This window comes from Rhipicephalus microplus, chromosome 5, assembly GCF_043290135.1.
Source record: "Rhipicephalus microplus isolate Deutch F79 chromosome 5, USDA_Rmic, whole genome shotgun sequence".
NCBI classification, from domain to species: domain Eukaryota; kingdom Metazoa; phylum Arthropoda; class Arachnida; order Ixodida; family Ixodidae; genus Rhipicephalus; species Rhipicephalus microplus.
This window is the reverse complement of record NC_134704.1, coordinates 136,771,125-136,788,217: the sequence shown is the minus strand read 5'-3', so window position 1 is coordinate 136,788,217 and position 17,093 is coordinate 136,771,125. Positions and strand designations below refer to the sequence as shown.

Here is a 17,093-nt window from a genome sequence, read left to right as displayed (position 1 = left end):
AAAGAAAGAAAAAGAACAATAAAAATCACCCAATTCTTAAGATTCGGTTTTGAAAGTTGAATGCGATAGCGGTGTCGTATCCTTAGTTCGAACTTTTTTGGTGCATAATTTTTATTGTAGGATGTTACTCGAGAAGTTGAAATTCTGGGTTATTACAATGCAAGCGATAAAGCTGAAATTTGCCTTATTCAGTGGAGCTTTCGCATATGGCTGCATTTTATATATTTTGTAGGTTGCTTTAAACCACGAACGTTTATTAGCTTGCAATATTATCGAGCCTGCTCTGCACCCATTATACATGGTATCAAAGAAGTACGCGCAGAAACGCGTGTGCCTTTTATAATGTACAGCCGCCTTCAACCAACAAAAACCTTTATTACATGCTCTGACACCCAATGGCAATGCACCCCTGTATTACGCAACATTACGGCAATATTACATATTCTACTGTGAAGCCTCTATACAGGACGCGTGGTTCGTAAAGCAGTCATTTTCACTGTTTATACGAGCAAGCACGTGACTGTTTGCTAGAACTTCTGCTTCCGAAACGAATTGCCTGGGTTCGATCCCCTCTCAAACCCAACTGTCATCGTTTAATTGATTTGCATCTTTCTCAATTTTGCTGTCGTTGACAAGGTGATGGTTTTTTTCACTCACAGGCGATGACGTCGACGCCAACACCAATGCTGACATGAACACCAAAACTTCTGCAGAACGAGTTCTTTAACGCTATCGTGTTTAAATTCTTTGAGGTGGGACATGAACTGATGTTTCCGTGACACGAAGGCGATCATTGTAAGAGCTTTGCAATCAAAACGCGCTTGCAAAGCCTTGAATAGTATTATATAGTAAAAGAATGTGAAAGAGAAAACAGGGTGAGGAGAAGATGCGAGGATAAAAGTGATCGAGTAGAGGAAGGAAGAGAATAAAGCAGGATGTATAAGGGAAAAAAAAGAGGGAACAACGACAAAGAAAGGCAGAAAGACACTAAAAAGACAGACTCAAGTAACGGCAATGAAGAAATAAAAACAGTAAAAATTGATGTAAAGAAAAAAATCCATGACCATAGCACGTAGAAGAAGAAAGAAACAGAGAGAAATAAACAGGAATTAACATGTAAAAATCACAGCGAAGAGAACAAGAAACAAAAAAAAACTGCAAGGAAGAACGGGAAAACTAAAGAGTAACAGTGCAGGCGCTCACCTGCTTCGCACTTCCTTCTCCCTTGGCACTCCAAGTGCAAGCTGCGTTGGTGTTTTGCTTCTACGGGAGGCATGGGTAGAGGTGGCATCTAAAAATGTTACAGTTACTCAAAAACAGAGGACTGGGAAGAGTTCGAACCTTTTTTCACCGGTACACCGGCTGCACCGCTCGCAACACGTGGCGGTTGCTTGCTTGCGGAAGCGGTGAAATTATTGCGAGTGTCAATATTCCCCGGCAGATACGGTGAAACTTCGGCCAAATATCTGGATATTGACATATTGTCACGTGTGTCCCGCAAAAAAGACGAAGGTGACCGCGCATACTCGCATCTGCACGCTTTTATGCAGAACGCAAACACGAGAAAGACGAGGAACTCTCTGGCGCGCACGTGGTTAATAAAAAGACCGACCCGCTGCTGTTTTCTCAGTGTCTGCAAATACGACCTCTATCTTCACGTCGCGACACTGGTGGAGGTGCTGGGGCCTGCAACCTGATGCAAGAAAGCGTTGTTCGGGACCGTACACCCTGTCCGGAGCCTCAACATCTTGTTACGACTCCACTACACCAATTCAGCCGGCGCCTACTAGGCCTAAGTCCAGAACTCTTGACGGCATCTTCTGTTACCAACATGGCAGCCCCTTCAACGTCTGCGAATCTCCCTCCGGCCCAGACGGCTCATCCTTACCAGGTAACTTTTGAGACTCCTCGTGTTCCTGAAGTCTTCCGTGGAGAACCTTATGAAGATGTCGAGGACTGGCTCGACCAGTTCGAGCGAACCGCTGTGGTGAATCGTTGGAGCGTGCAAGAAAAACTTGGCCGTGCCTACTTCGCAATTGAAAATAGCGCTCGCACATGGCACGAGAACAGGGAGCCTACTTTCAAACCTCGGACAATTTCCGCCAAAAGCTTCTCGAGACGTTCCTGAGTGCGGACCAACGGGATCTCGCACAACAGATGATTGAAGCCCGCATGCAAAAGCCGAACAAAAGCGTCGCCATGTTCGCTGAGGATATCACCCGTCTATTTCGCCGCGCTGACCCTGACATGCCGGAGGCAAGGAAAGTTCGTCACCTGATGGGGGAGTTCGCCGGTTTTGTACGAAATCCGCCAACAACAGTGTATTAATTCATCAAAGAGGCGACTGTCATCAAGCGGGCGCTCCGGCAACGATGCCGCCACTTTGATCACCTGCCCGACCAAACGCCTGTTGGTACCGTCGCTCAAAACGCTGCTGTTTCCGAAAACTCTTTATGCCAAATGATTAGGCAAATCCTGCGGGAAGAGCTGCGGGCCCTCGGCAATCCGTCTACCGAGCACCCAGTTGCTTCTGTTGCAGAAATCGTGCGCCAGGAACTACGGCAAGCCTTTTCATCACCGGCGCCAACACCCGAACCACGTCCACTGACCTATGCTGATGCCATCCGCCGTCATCCGCCTGCCCCAGAAGAAGCACCCCTTCAGCCACGGCCCGTTACTTTGCCGTGGTGGCAGCGGGAACCTGTGCGGCGACCACCAGTAAGTCGGACCGACTTGTGGCGCACTGCCGACCGTCGACCCTTTTGTTTCAACTGCGGCGAATCAGGCCACATCTCGCGCTACGGCCGTCATCGAGAAGCCCTGTTTGGAAACTTTTCTCGGCCAGCTTCATTTTATTTTGAAGACCCTCGTGACCATGGGGCTGATCACCTGCCGGCGAACCAAGCGTATTCACCAAGTCGTCGCTGGCGGTCTCCCTCACCTGCACGAGGTCACACTTCCCCGAATCGCCAAAGCTACGCTGACGCCGTCAGAAACCGCTCCGCAAGCTCGTCCCAGGGAAACTAACGGCCGCGACCTCCGGGGGCAAGGTTGCCAATTGCCGAGACGCCAAAAAGACCTCCTTGCCTCTACACAAAGACGACGTGACGACGGTGATGACGAAGACGACGACAACCACGAGTACTAATGCCAATTAATTTGCACGTGCCGACATCAGCGTTATTATAGACGGACACCACGTAACAGCATTGATTGACACTGGTGCTGACTTCTCTAATATGATACAAGAGCTCGCCGACCGCCTTAAGAAGGTCAAGACGCCGTAGAGTGGGCCGAGCATATGGAGTGCTGGTGGACAGCTAATGACGCCAACCAGTAAATGCACCGCTCGGCTCGTAATCGGTGATTCGAGCTTCGTCGCCACTTTTGTCATTATTCCGGACTGTTGTAAAGAGTTGATTTTGGGTATGGATTTTCTGCGAGAGTACGGTGCCTTAATCAACATTCCAGAACGTATTGTCACCTTTTCCACCCATCCTTATGTCGACGCCACCACTAAAGAACAACTGCAACGTTTACGTGTAGCCGATGATGTGATGCTCCTGCCGAGATCTTGCTGCCTTGTGTCGGTGTTATGGAAACGGCCATGCCGTAATGAGGTGATAGCGAAGCGAATAGACACGCTATTGCTTACGCAAGGTGTTTCAATAGCGAGAGGCGTTCTGGCACAAATTGATGGGCGGGCAGAAGTGCTCATCACCAATTTCAGCAACGAGCGTCGTCACATCCAGAAGGGCACCGCGATTGCCTACTACGACGACGTGGACCAAGCCAGTGATTGCTTCGCTTTGCAACCGGACGACGTGACCATCCCAGCCTTAACACCTTTGTCTGTCAACATTTGCTCAACCCTGTCACGAGGGATAAACAGCGCCTACTAGAGCTGATACACCAGTTCAAAAATTGTTTTTCGTGCACATCAAAAGTCAAGCAAACACCACTGACCCGGAGCCGAATCATCGTTAAGGAAAATACGAGACCGATCCGTCAAAATCCATACCGTGTGGCTCCGAAAGAACGTGAGGACATCCAAAAGCAAGTTCAGAAGATGCTCCAAGATGACGTAATACAGCCTTCCAAAAGTCCCTGGGCACCTCCAGTAGTATTGGTTAAGAAGAAAGATGGCAGCTTGCGTTTCTGTATAGATTACCGCAAGTTAAACCAAGTAACGAAGAAAGACGTCTACCCACTGCCACGCATAGATGACTCTCTTGATCGGCTGCGGCATGCACGCTATTTCTCATCGATGGACCTGTGAAGTGGCTATTGGCAAATAGAGATCGACGAGAGAGACCGTGAGAAAACTGCTTTCGTGACGCCGGACGGTCTTTATGAATTGAAAGTGCTTCCATTCGGGTTATGCTCTGCGCCAGCCACTTTTCAGCGTTTAATGGACACTGTGCTATCAGGACTGAAGTGGCAGACATGCTTGGTCTATATAGACGACGTTATCGTCTTCTCGGCTACATTCGAGGAACACCTAAGTCGATTATTCGGAGTTCTACAAGCTATACGTTCGGCTGGCCTGACTTTAAAACCAGAGAAGTGCCATTTCGGTTTCAGCGAACTTTGCTTCTTAGGCCACGTGGTCAGCCACGAAGGTGTTCGACCTGCCCGGGCAAAATCGATGCTGTCGCAGTTTCCCGCAACGCATGACAAAAGAGCAGTGAGACGCTTCTTAGGCCTCTGCGCTTATTACCGACGATTCGTCGCCAAATTTTCGTCTATTGCGGCGCCTTTGACGCGGCTCATACGAGAGGATGTCCCCTTCCTTTGGAGCGAAAAGGAACAAACAGCCTTCAACAAATTGCGCCAACGCCTCCAAACACCTCTGGTTCTTGCGCACTTCGACCAGGAAGCGTCAACAGCACTTCACACCGACGCAAGCAATGTAGGCCTGGGCGCCGTACTGATACAATGGCAAGATAACTGCGACAAAGTGGTAGCCTATGCCCGCAGAGCTCTCTCTCGCACGGAAGAAAACTACTCGACTACCGAGAAAGAGTGCCTCGCCGTGGTTTGGGCGGTTCTCAAATTTCGACCATATCTGTACGGCCGCTCATTCAAGGTTGTCAGTGATCACCATTCGCTTTGCTGGCTCACTAACTTGAAAGACCCATCCGGCCGTTAAGGACGCTGGGGTCTTCGGCCTCAGGAGTGTGATATGACCATTATTTATGAATCAGGGAAGAAGCACACCGACGCAGACTGTCTCTCGCGGTCACCCGTCGAGCCTGCCGCTATTAATGACGAGTCTATGGACGCCACATTCTTGGGAGTCATCAACGCGGCCACTATTTCACAAGAGCAGCACAGTGACCCTGACTTGCTTCTGCTTATCGACTTCTTAGAAGGACGACGTGAAGACGTGCCGCGAGTTTTTTCGAGAGGAGTGCCATCTTTTTGTTTAGGGAACGACGTCCTATACAAGAAAAACTTTTTTCCCACCGGCAGCTCATACTTGCTCGTCGTCCCTGCATCGCTGCGAAAAAAAATTCTAGAAGCCTGCCATGACGAAGTCACCTCCGGACATCTCGGTTACACTAGAACATTGCCCCGTAAGCAAAACAGTTACTACTGGCCGAACCTATCTGCTGCTGTGAAATATCACGTCCAAACATGTGCCGACTGTCAAAGACGCAAAGCACCACCCGGTAGGCCAGCAGGCTTATTACATTCCGTCCAAACACCAGCAAAGCCATTTGCCCAAATTGGAATGAATTTCCTGGTCCCATTCCCGACTTCTACCACAGGGAACAGATGGATAATTGTCGCCACCGATTACTTGTCTGGCTACGCAGAAACTAAAGCCATGCCAAGGGCCACAGCAGCAGAAGCGGCTCATCTCTTCATAGAAAACGTCGTCCTTCGGCACTGTGCTCCAACAGTTCTCATCACGGATAGAGGAACTGCGTTCGTGGCAGAACTTTTGGAGTCAGTTCTCAGGCTCAGCGGTACAGCTCACCGGAGAACAACGGCGTACCACCCACAAACGAATGGACTAAATGAGCGGCCTAATAAGACCCTCGCAGACATGCTCTACAAGTATGTCGACACAGACCACAAGAACTGGGACGAAATCTTGCCTTACGTAACCTTCGCCTATATTACCGCTCGGCAGGAAAGTACCGGAATGACGCCGTTCAGTTTAATACACGGGCGCGAAGTCACTACAACGTTGGACGCTATGTTGCCACACGAGTGTGACGACACTCACGCTGACGCCGAAGAATTTAGTCAGCGCGCCGAAGAAGCCCGACAGCTAGCCCGCGTGCGTATTTGTCACCAGCAACAGAAAGATGCGAAACGATACGACCTACGACATAAACTGGTAACCTACAAACCAGGCGACAAGGTATGGGTCTGGATCCCAATACGTCGACGCGGACTTTCAGAGAAGCTATTACGACAATACTTCGGCCCATATTGAGTCACCCGACGATTGAATGACATAAACTACGAAGTTATTCCCGACGGCGATTGCAGTTCCAGTCGCCGACACCACTCACCCGAAATCGTGCATGTCATCCGGATGAAACCCTACTTGTCCAGCTAACTCTCATTTGTCCTGTGGGTGCCGGTGCATATGTGCGTTTTTATAAGTGGAGCGCCTTGGCTGCGCATCGGGACGATGCCATTTTCGGAGGGAGGCAAACGTCACGTGTTCCGCGAAAAAGACGAAGGCGACAGCGCATACGCGCATCTGCACGCTTTTATGGAGAACGCAAACACAAGAAAGACGAGGAACTCTCTGGCGCGCGTGGTTAATAAAAAGACCGACCCACTGCTGTTTTCTCAGCGTCTTAAAATACGACTTCTGTCTTCACGTCGCGACAATATATAAGTTCACCAGTACTAGAGAGAGTGTTTTGCGTGGATTGTACACCTAGTTTGTCTGCTCCGAAGATTGTGAAATTTCTGACAAAATGCCACCGATTTCTCATAGCAGCTCCGCATTTCAACATCGCATATATACCGCTTTTTAACGTTGCATATATACATAAAAGTGTGCATTCTGAAAATGTTTTTTACAGCAACGTCATACCCCATAAGAATGAGTAGGTATAGTGCGCATCATGGCATTCATGTTTATGCACGTTGGGTAGTTCTTTGTTTTTATTTTTATATAGTTGCACCCCATGAGGGCTATCGTACGAGTGAGCTACAAAATAGCTTCAAAGTAAGTGTATATGAGTACAAGTGTTGAGCACAAGTTCCGGACATAACTTCAAAATTTGTCTATATATGTTCCGCAGGGCTAAATTACCATGCAGCAATAAACTTACCACACGTTGCTCGAAACCGTGCAAGAATTAATGACTGCAGAGCCAGTGGTACGCTTCCTCATGTTTATTTAAGCGTCGGAAATGAATGCCTGAGTGGTGCTTGAGTATGTGCTGATTGAAGAGAATTTCCTACCTACGACGCATGGTAAACCACCTTGGTTATAGCTATCCTACAAAAGCAGAACTTCTCCAGACTCTTTCATTCAAAATCTTATAGCACGCAGTATGTATGAGAGACGCTGGGCAAATCCCGCATCCTTTTAACCTTTCTCATTTACCAGCTGTACATTATGCTATGGTGGGCATTTAGCACATGATGGCTCATGATAATCATGATTTAAAATTGACAACGCACAATAAACCTAGCCCGCAATGCCTCTGATGGAAAATATGTAAAACTGGTCGACAAGCTCTCATTGCCAAAGAATCTAATTTTTTATGTTTACTGCCCTCACAGGGCCTCTGAAGGTTGATTAGCCACCGACCTGTTGACCTGGTTACCCTCTCTGGTTTCCTCTCTGACTGCTTGTCTTTTCCTCTCACTGAACTTTAGTATTTCTCTATGCAGGATTTGCACACAGTTGACCTGTCGGACTTCCAAAACTCTAGGACAAATCTGAGTGGTTTTGTGCTGGTAAAGAAAGAACTGTGGGAGCACGACATTGCGGCAGTGCGAGATGCTTACTCTCGCACTGGCTTCCATTCGATGTTCAACGGACAAAGGGCCTCTAGAAAGCCTATAAGGGTAAGATGGGCAATGCGTATCTTTTAGATTCCTCAAATATTAAGAGGAATTATCTACTTTGTTGGTCAAACTTACGTGCAACAACCTGGTTCGTATGACGATGGATACCATATAGCACGTACACGTACGGTCTTACACCGCACGACCACTTTAGCGAACGTCATCGGTACGCAGGCGCACTTTCAGTCTCCAGCACGTTCGTGTAAAAAATGCATTTTACATAATAAATATAAAAGTTTCAGAGGCAGATGAGAATAACTTGTTTTGGGGGATGTGAAGACCATGGAAAACACATAATCGGGTTCAATAAAGGAATGTAGAAGAGTCTGTTGGACTGCAATGAACGCAGTAAGGCTATTCACTATTATTATATTACAAAAATAACTACGCACTACTTTTTGTTTGCTCTTGCGTTGTGACAAGCCTTGAAAAAAACAAAAACCTAGAAGGGGGCGTCGTCTGAAGGTCTTGAAGTCCAGAGGAAAAAATGAAACAATGGCTTGCTGGGAACTCATTAAGATATCTTTAAGGCACGAGGTGCGAGTGGCTTCGGATAAGATTTCCTTCTTCATGCTATGCACGCCCTTTCTTAAGCCATCTTGTTCTTTGAAATGGAAAACATTTTGCAGAAGTTAAGGCAGTAAATATACCGTAAATACCGTATTCTTCCGAATTGAAGCAGCATCAACATCCATCACGATTTTTTGCTCAAGAATAGAGTTTCTAATTTGCAAGATTTGAATAAATCCTACCCGCCGCACCTCTCTTGATTCTATATTCTTGGCGCTCATTTTATTTGCGTTCATTGTTTTACTCGTTTGCTTACTTTATAGTATACAACTGGCCCTTTAACTGCTGATGTATTTGTTTGATGAAAAAATGCATGTCATCACTGTTGATCCTGCGGATACGAATAAAAGTCTTACACGTAATGCACTTCGCCGGTCGTCGAACTTGGTTGTAGCTCGTTTTTAACGGCTGCGCGATACGCCTGTTTTGCACCCAAAAAATATGGCATTGTTTTTGGTAAGCGCAAAAAAGAGAATCGTTATTAGAAATATAAGCTACTGCTACGGTATGAGCCGGGCTGTAGTATGTGCCGGGTAGGAAGAAGAGGAAGACCACGTTGTCTGGTGTGGCCCAAGGACTCCATCTTTACCGCGACTGCCGAACGTCATCTTCACCCTGTAAATAAATCCACATAACCTTTTATTCAACCGTAACAGTTTTGTGGTGGAGGTGCTTATTATCGATTCCAGTATCTCAGTTGCGGTGTTCGCCCTAGAATATGCCACATCTTTTGACGCCATTGTTGAACCTGCCATCGTTAAATGTGCTAAAAAAGGCATACTCGTCGCTCGTGGTTTGGTATCTGTTGAAGAAGGAGCAACCTTTCTGTGGGCACTGAACTGTTCACCAATGCCAGTTGTACTCCCTCGAGGAATGAAGCTTGGCGTCTTTGATGATTTCACTGAAGGTTCTGTAGCGGCCGTTAACAACGATGGAAGCGAGAAAGGTACAGTCTCTGGCAAGCGCAGTAGCTCTTACGAGTCGCAGATCCTAGGTATGATTAGCGCCACTTTGCGGTCACACGAGCAGCAGACGTTACGCCATCTGTTGAGGCGACATGCTTCTGTGTTTGACTTTTACCAAGAGAAGAAGCCACTACCTTTACCATGTTCTCGCGCTCACCATAGGATTAACACCAGCACTGCCCATCCGATCCGACAAAAGCCTTACCGAGTGTCGTCATCAGAACGAAAAGTAATTGCCGACCAGGTTCAGGAAATGCTGAAGAAGGGTGTCATTGAAGAGCCGTGTAGCCCGTGGGCAGCACCGGTCATCTTGGTTAAGAAGAAAGATGGTGCCTGGCGGTTCTGCGTTAATTACAGAAGACTCAACGCCGTTACCAATAAAGATGTATTTCCGCTGTCTAGGAATGACGATGTTATTGACTGCTTACACTCGGCTTCGTACTTTTCTTCAATAAACCTACAATCAGGATATTGGCAGATACCTACGCACCTTTTAGACAAGGAGAAGACCGTATTCGTGACGCCTGATAGACTGTACCAAGTCAATGTGATGCCGCTTGGGCTTTGCAACGTCCCCACCACTTTTAAATGGTTTATGGACTCTGTCCTTTGTGGTCTTGAATGGAAGGTGTGCTTTTGCTACCTGGATGACGTCGTAATTTTAGGCGTACTTTTGAAGAGCACAACGTCCGTTTAAGCCATATTTTTGACTGTGTCGGAAGGCTGGCTTGATTTTGAACTCTAAGAAGTGCCGGTTTGGTGAACGACAAGCTTTAGTCCTCGGTCACCTAGTTGAAAAAGATGGTGTCAGGGCGGATTCTCGCAAAATCGAAGCAGTCAGCACATTCAAACCACCCCAGATACTGAAGGAACTTCGCAGCTTCTTGTGCCTATGTTCCTACTTTCGCCACTTTGTGTCCCGATTCGCGGACGTAGTATACCCACTGACGAGCTTGTTGCGAAAAGACAGCCCATTCGAATGGACACCTGATTGTGATGCCGCATTTTCTGAACTGTAACTTCTACTGATATTCGAGCCTAATCTTCGTCATTTCGATTCTTCTGCTTCTACAGAAGTGCACAGTGACGCAAGTGGAATTGGCATCGGAGGTGTGTGTGCTTGTTCGGTGCCATAATAATGCAGAGCATGTTGCTGCTTATACGAGTCTATCTCTAAGCAAGGCTGAAATGAATTATACGGTGAAAGAGCAAGAATTTTTAGCGGCTGTATTCGCCATTCAGAAGTTTCGATGTTACCTCTACGGTCGTCGATTCACGATTGTGACAGACCATCATTCATTATGTTGGCTTGTTACCCTCCGAGACCCTTCTGGCCACCTTGCTTGATGGGCTTTGTGCCTTCAAGAATTTGACTTCAGCAGTTCGTACAGAAGTGGACGACGTCATTCGGACGATGATTGCCTTTTTTGCCTGTTTATGACCACGACGGAGGACAGTGCAGATACCTTCGACATCTGTTTTGCTGCGGTCTCTCACACGTTTCCTGACGCCAATATCTTCAAACAAGAACAATTGAATGATTTATCTTTAGAGCCTTTGTTCGGTGACGCTCGGAATCTCAAAGGCAGTGGTCGCTTTCGCATTTGTGATGGACTGTTGTGCAAAATGAATTACTCAGCCACCGGCGCACGTTATTTACTGGTTGTACCTCAAAGTCTTCGATGCGACGTTCTTCGTACTATGCACGATGATCCAACGTCAGGACACCTTGGGTTCATTCGCACCCTGCATCAAGTGCAGCAGCGTTTTTACTGGCCTCGAATGCGAGATTTTACGAAACAATATGTCTCGAGCTGCGAGAACTGCCAGCGTCACAAACGACCTACCAATGCACCGCACGGCTTTCTTCCCCCCGTAGAACCGCCTACTACGTCTTTCGAGCAAGTGGACATCGACCTATTTCGCCCGTTTCCGTGATCTTCAAACAACAACCGCTGGATAATAGTGTGCATCGACCACCTTACCAGATACGCCGAAACCGCGGCGATACCATCTTCTACAGCTGATGGCGTCGCTGCCTTTTTGTTACGCTCCATTCTTCTTCGCCATGGTCCACCTCAAGTAATCATCAGTGACCGGGGTCGCCAATTCATCGCGGACACTGTGGAAGAGTTGCTTCACCTCTGCACTTCACAGTTCAGACATTCGACACCATACAATCACCAGACGAATGGTTTTGTAGAACGCGCCAATCGAACTCTTACTAACATGCTCGCTATGTACGTCGCATCAAATCACAAAAACTGGGATGAGATATTACTATTTATTACTTACGCATACAATAGAGCGAAGCACGAGACCACGGACTTCACGCCCTTTTACCTGCTCTACACTCGATCACCACGCAGCTCCCTTGATACAATCCTCCCATTTAAGCTCCATACCGATGAGTCCGTGGCCGAAACATTGTGCCGGGCTGAAGAAGCCCGCCAAATTGTTCGCTTGCGCACACTGGCATCACCAGATCGCTCCAAGCAACGGTACGATCAATGCCATGATGCCATTTCATTCCGAAAAGGTGCATTCGTGAGGTTGTGGACCCCCCAACGAAAACCTGGTTTATGTCAGAAGTTTTTACCGCAGTACACAGGCCCCTACGTCATTGTAGATTGCGTGACTGGCTTGACGTACATTGTGGCACGCTAACGACACCTTCTCGTCGGTCAAATCAAATGCAGTTGGTGCACGTGGCTCGCCTCAAGAAATTTCATCCCTCCAGTGACTTAAACTCGCACAGCGGGCTTCGTCTGTGAACCGGTGATTGCTACGGTATGGGCCAGGCTGTAGTATGTGCCAGGTAGGTAGAAGGAGAAGACGAGGTTGTCTGGTGCGGCCTGAGGGCTCCATTTTTACCGCGACTGCCGAACTTCATCCTCACCCTGTAAATAAATCCACATATCCTTTAATTCAACCGTAACAATATGTTTACCCATCGTAGTCCATGACAAAATACATAGCCATTAATTGCATACTAATGGGGTGATAAAGCCAGTGTAACGACAATGAAAAAAAAGCATGAAGCTTTTCAGTTCTACGTTCGGTGGGCCATAGAATTGTGGTGGCACGTCAAGTAGGGTTACGTGAGAAACAGGCCAGGTTCCATAGTTCTAAATTACGAGAATAGAAATGCTACAACAAACTTGATACTACCGGCTGATTATGCTTCCATCCAGACAGATGCAGCTTTGACACAAGATGCACTGGACCTTCTGGTACGTGCTGTTCAAAGGCTAGCGTCGGAACGGACACTTGCTCGACCACCTAGCGTGCAATGCCATGAGCCGCAAGCGTCACGACATAGACCACAGTCGCAGGCCTTTGTCGACGCAGTTAAACAGGTGTGGGCTCGTACTTCAAACGTCCAAAAATATGCATGCGATGTCCCTGTGTACACTATGTATACAAGACATTTTGCTACACGTGTTTCAATCTCTTTCTAATATAGTTTTAGGGGCCAAGCTCCTCTTAGCTTAACCCTGTCACTTGTCAAGCGTAACCGAGAGAAGAAGAGAAGAGCAAAAAAAGCGAAAGAAATGAATGAGAATTTCTCGTCTCATTTCCTAGATGGCGTTACTCTGCCGCTACTCTCCGAAGTGCCGGTACTGTTCGATTGGCTGCTGCCCGTGTTTCGTCTGAGTGCGCGGAGAACGAGTGCCTCTCTTATATCCTATATAGTCACCGTAGGTGCCGGATCATTGGTGGGGCATGAATGGAGCAGAGCGGCGGGCTCTTTGAAGACGATTGCGCACGGCTGCCTTGGTTTGCGTTTCGTTAGTGTTACCCGCGTGCCATCTGCATTCTTGAACGCGATTGGACGCACGGATGCATGAATGGGCGGACGGACACATGGACGGATGGATGTATGGATGGGCGCTTCGCCCCACTATTCATCATTCACTCCGTGGATACGCTGTGATATTTTTATATTGCTTGGCGCAGTGGAATGGTACACTACGTAACTTTAGATGAATTAGAACAGCAAAGTGGGAGTTGGTGTGTTAATATGTTCGGGAACACGTACAGAACAACACACATGAAGGACAAACAAGCAGGAGACAAGAGCGCGACGTGTCATGTGCTTTATGGTGTTTCATCTGTGCCCCACCGCACGTTTACACGAAGATTTGGTATTAAGTCCTATATAAAACGAGACATGTTCTGATGTTAAGAATAGTACCTTCTGTTTTATGCATTAAAGAAAGAATGAAACATAATACCGGAATCTCAGAGCGTGCTAATTTAATTAGTAGGAGAATTCAAGGTGTATGGCATTGAGGTATTTAGTACTGGCTCTGGCACTCATTATGGTCTTCCCCTGGCACTTCATATTGGCGAAAATGGCTATCCGTTTATGAGTAAAAATTGCTGATTGTGTCTACGATGAAATAAAAAAGCTTTCAGCTGCCACTTAAAATAATTTTTACAGAATTTATTAACTGCTGGCCGTTACCATAACACACTCAAATATTTTGGACGTAGTACAAATTATGAATACATACACATGGTTTTATTCAGCGGTAGTATACATATACTATGTAATTCGAAGAAGGCACTCGCTATTACCACGCATCTATGCGCTAATCAGGCACGGACTTGAAATACGTTTGAGAAGACTTGTGTTTACTACCAGTAAATTTTATTCGAAAACGAACAAAAGCGTATACATGATTTCGTATGCATGCATGACGAACTAGCGCCTACACAAGCTTCGCAGTTAACAGGTGTCTATCTGCCATCAACTTTCAACACAATCGGGCTGGTTCCTGATGTCATTCACCAATTATCCTTAATATATTAACCTTAATGTGTGCCATGACACTTCCCGCACATCTGCAAATGCCGAAAACACTAGGTGTCAATGTGCAGCACACTGCAAAGACACATATTATTCTGTATTGTTCTTTACCTCGTAGAACAAGGTCATCAAGACCTGAGCCCGTAGTTGTAAAACAGTATTCTGCTGCAGACGATTTCCAGATTGTTCACTACCTAGAAGAAGCTTTGCTATCATTTTGCGACGGCAGTGTTAACTCGCTATGGACACGATTCAAATTTTATTGCCACTTCTGCATTCGCAATTTCGTTCCAGATAAACTTAAAAAAGTTGGCCGTACAAACCCCTGGATAACGCGCGATCTAATTCACCTAAAACGCAAAGTTAAAAGGCGAAGAAAGCAAAAAATAGCTAATGATGTAGTTCTTCACGATCTAAGAGATACTTTAGCATCCAAGTTGAAGGAGGCTAGGGAACATTATTACACCGAGACACTAGGCCGCTTTGCGGCAGAGAGTCCACGAAAATTTTACCAGTTCTTACAAAACAAAGACAACCGTATCCCTGATGAAATAATGAACGGAGAAACCGCTGTCACAAATAAAAACGAAATAGCAAACGCATTTAATTCCTACTTTCAGAGCGTTTTCTCAAGACCACAAAACTTGAGTATTACGACGGTGCCAGGTCCTTCAAGCCTAATAAATATATCCTTGGAAGGGGTGACAGAACTATTATTGCGGCTAGACGTAAAAACATCGACCGGCCCTGACGGTATCCCAGCTGTTTTTCTAAAGAGGTATGCTGAAATTATAGCTAGATTCCTAGTAATAATATTTGATGTTTCGATTAAAACTAGTTCAGTTCCCGACGATTGGCTGCTAGCACGTGTGATTCCGGTATTTAAGAAAGGTAACAGATTATTAGTCAGCAATTATCGACCAATCTCTCTTACCTGTATTTGTTGCAAATTACTTGAACATATTATAGCGAAATATTTAAATACTTTTCTTGAACAAAATAAAGTAATTCACAGCGTGCAACATGGCTTCCGACGGGGATTATCTACCACCACACAATTATTAGCAACTGTTAACGAGTTCTCCAAAGTTCTGGACAAGTCTGGACAGGTTGATGTCATCTTTATGGACTTTTCCAAGGCCTTTTACAAGGTCCCGCATATCAAGCTAATAGATAAAATGAAGGTTATTGGCATTCCTCCGGAAATAATTAACTGGGTCATAGCATACTTAACGAACAGGAAACAGTACGTAGATATAAACGGTTTCACCTCTGGTTATTTGGGAGTGTTATCTGGAGTCCCGCAAGGGTCAGTTCTCGGGCCTATACTATTTAATATTTATATTAACGATTTAGTTCAAGCCATCCGACCTGGCGTGTCTGTTAAGTTATTTGCAGACGATTGCATAATTTTTAATACCACAAATTCTATCTCTGACCAGCATGACTTGTGTGAGAACTTAATCTACATAAAAGAATGGTGTAAAAAGTGGGAAATGGTAATTAATTTTGAGAAAACTGCATATTTATGTCTGAGTAACAAAATCCGAAAACTGGAGTTTACTTATAATGTAGGTGGATACGCTATCAGGCAAGTAGAAGAATTCAAGTACTTGGGCGTAACGATTACATCGAAGCTTAGCTGGACAGCACATATTGATGATATATGTTCTGCTGCAAGGAGAAAATTAGGCTTTCTAAAATATAAATTGGGTCGTTCTTCTAGTTCACTAAAACTTAGAGCCTATAAAGTCATATTTCGTCCTTCTCTTGAATATGCCAGCATTGTGTGGGACCCCCACACAGCTGGTAATATACAGAAAATAGAAAAAATACAGCGATTAGCTGCTCGATTTATATACAACCGGTATAGATGTCGCGATTCGCCGTCAGCCCTGTTGCAGGATGCGAACCTCCAACTTTTGGCCGATCGAAGGAAAACTGCACGGCTTAACTTTTTCCGCCTTTTATACTTTTCCAGATCAGGATTGCATGCACCAGATTACATAACACAGGACACAACCAGGTCTTCACGTAATAAACATAGTCGTAGCATTACACCTATATTTGCACGCACTAACATTTACAAGTATTCATTTTTCCCGAGAACTGTCTCTGATTGGAATGCTCTGCCCCATGATTCCCCTATGCTCAACACGCCGAGATGAAACTATACCCTTTTCTTGTTGCTTAAGTGTGCTTCTTTGCCTGTATTTGTCCCTTGTTTTTCACGAATTTTTAATGTACATGAATTTTGTTCTGCAGTGAATGTATACTGCAGCGGAAGTGTATGTAAGAATTTTGAACTGTATTGCCCTCTCCTGCATGGACCATACTTGGTCCACAGTATGTGATAAATAAATAAAAAAAAATATGTCCCGTCCAAATGCACCAGTTCCGACAAGCGCCACTACTGAAATCAAAATTTAGTAGAAGGAATGACGCCTATTACGTTCAAAAAGTCACACTGATACCCCGCTTTTGATCTGAGCTTCTACTTAAGTATTTCCTAGTCCAATATATTCTCTGTGTGTAGAATATATCTGAACCTTTTTTTTCTGTCATTTAACAGCAGGACTTCACTCTGTACAATCAGCGCTTATGAGTTTGGTAATGCTGAAAATAAGCTCTGAATGGAACAGATAGATTCTTTCTTAACTGACAGGCGTTCTTGCTGCTATCTTGTTTAC

The 17,093-nt window shown here is 45.9% G+C and overlaps 1 protein-coding gene across 1 annotated transcript in view; it reads left to right on the top strand.

The window, feature by feature from the left end:
- Window positions 1–17,093, top strand: part of LOC142817386 (glutamate receptor ionotropic, kainate 2-like) — a 79,679-nt gene that overhangs the window by 34,408 nt on the left and 28,178 nt on the right. Inside the window, exons 4-5 of the mRNA XM_075894412.1 lie at window positions 7,876–8,052; window positions 12,782–12,946. Of these exons, the coding sequence (XP_075750527.1) occupies window positions 7,876–8,052; window positions 12,782–12,946 (342 nt within the window). The remainder of the gene's footprint in view (window positions 1–7,875; window positions 8,053–12,781; window positions 12,947–17,093) is intronic.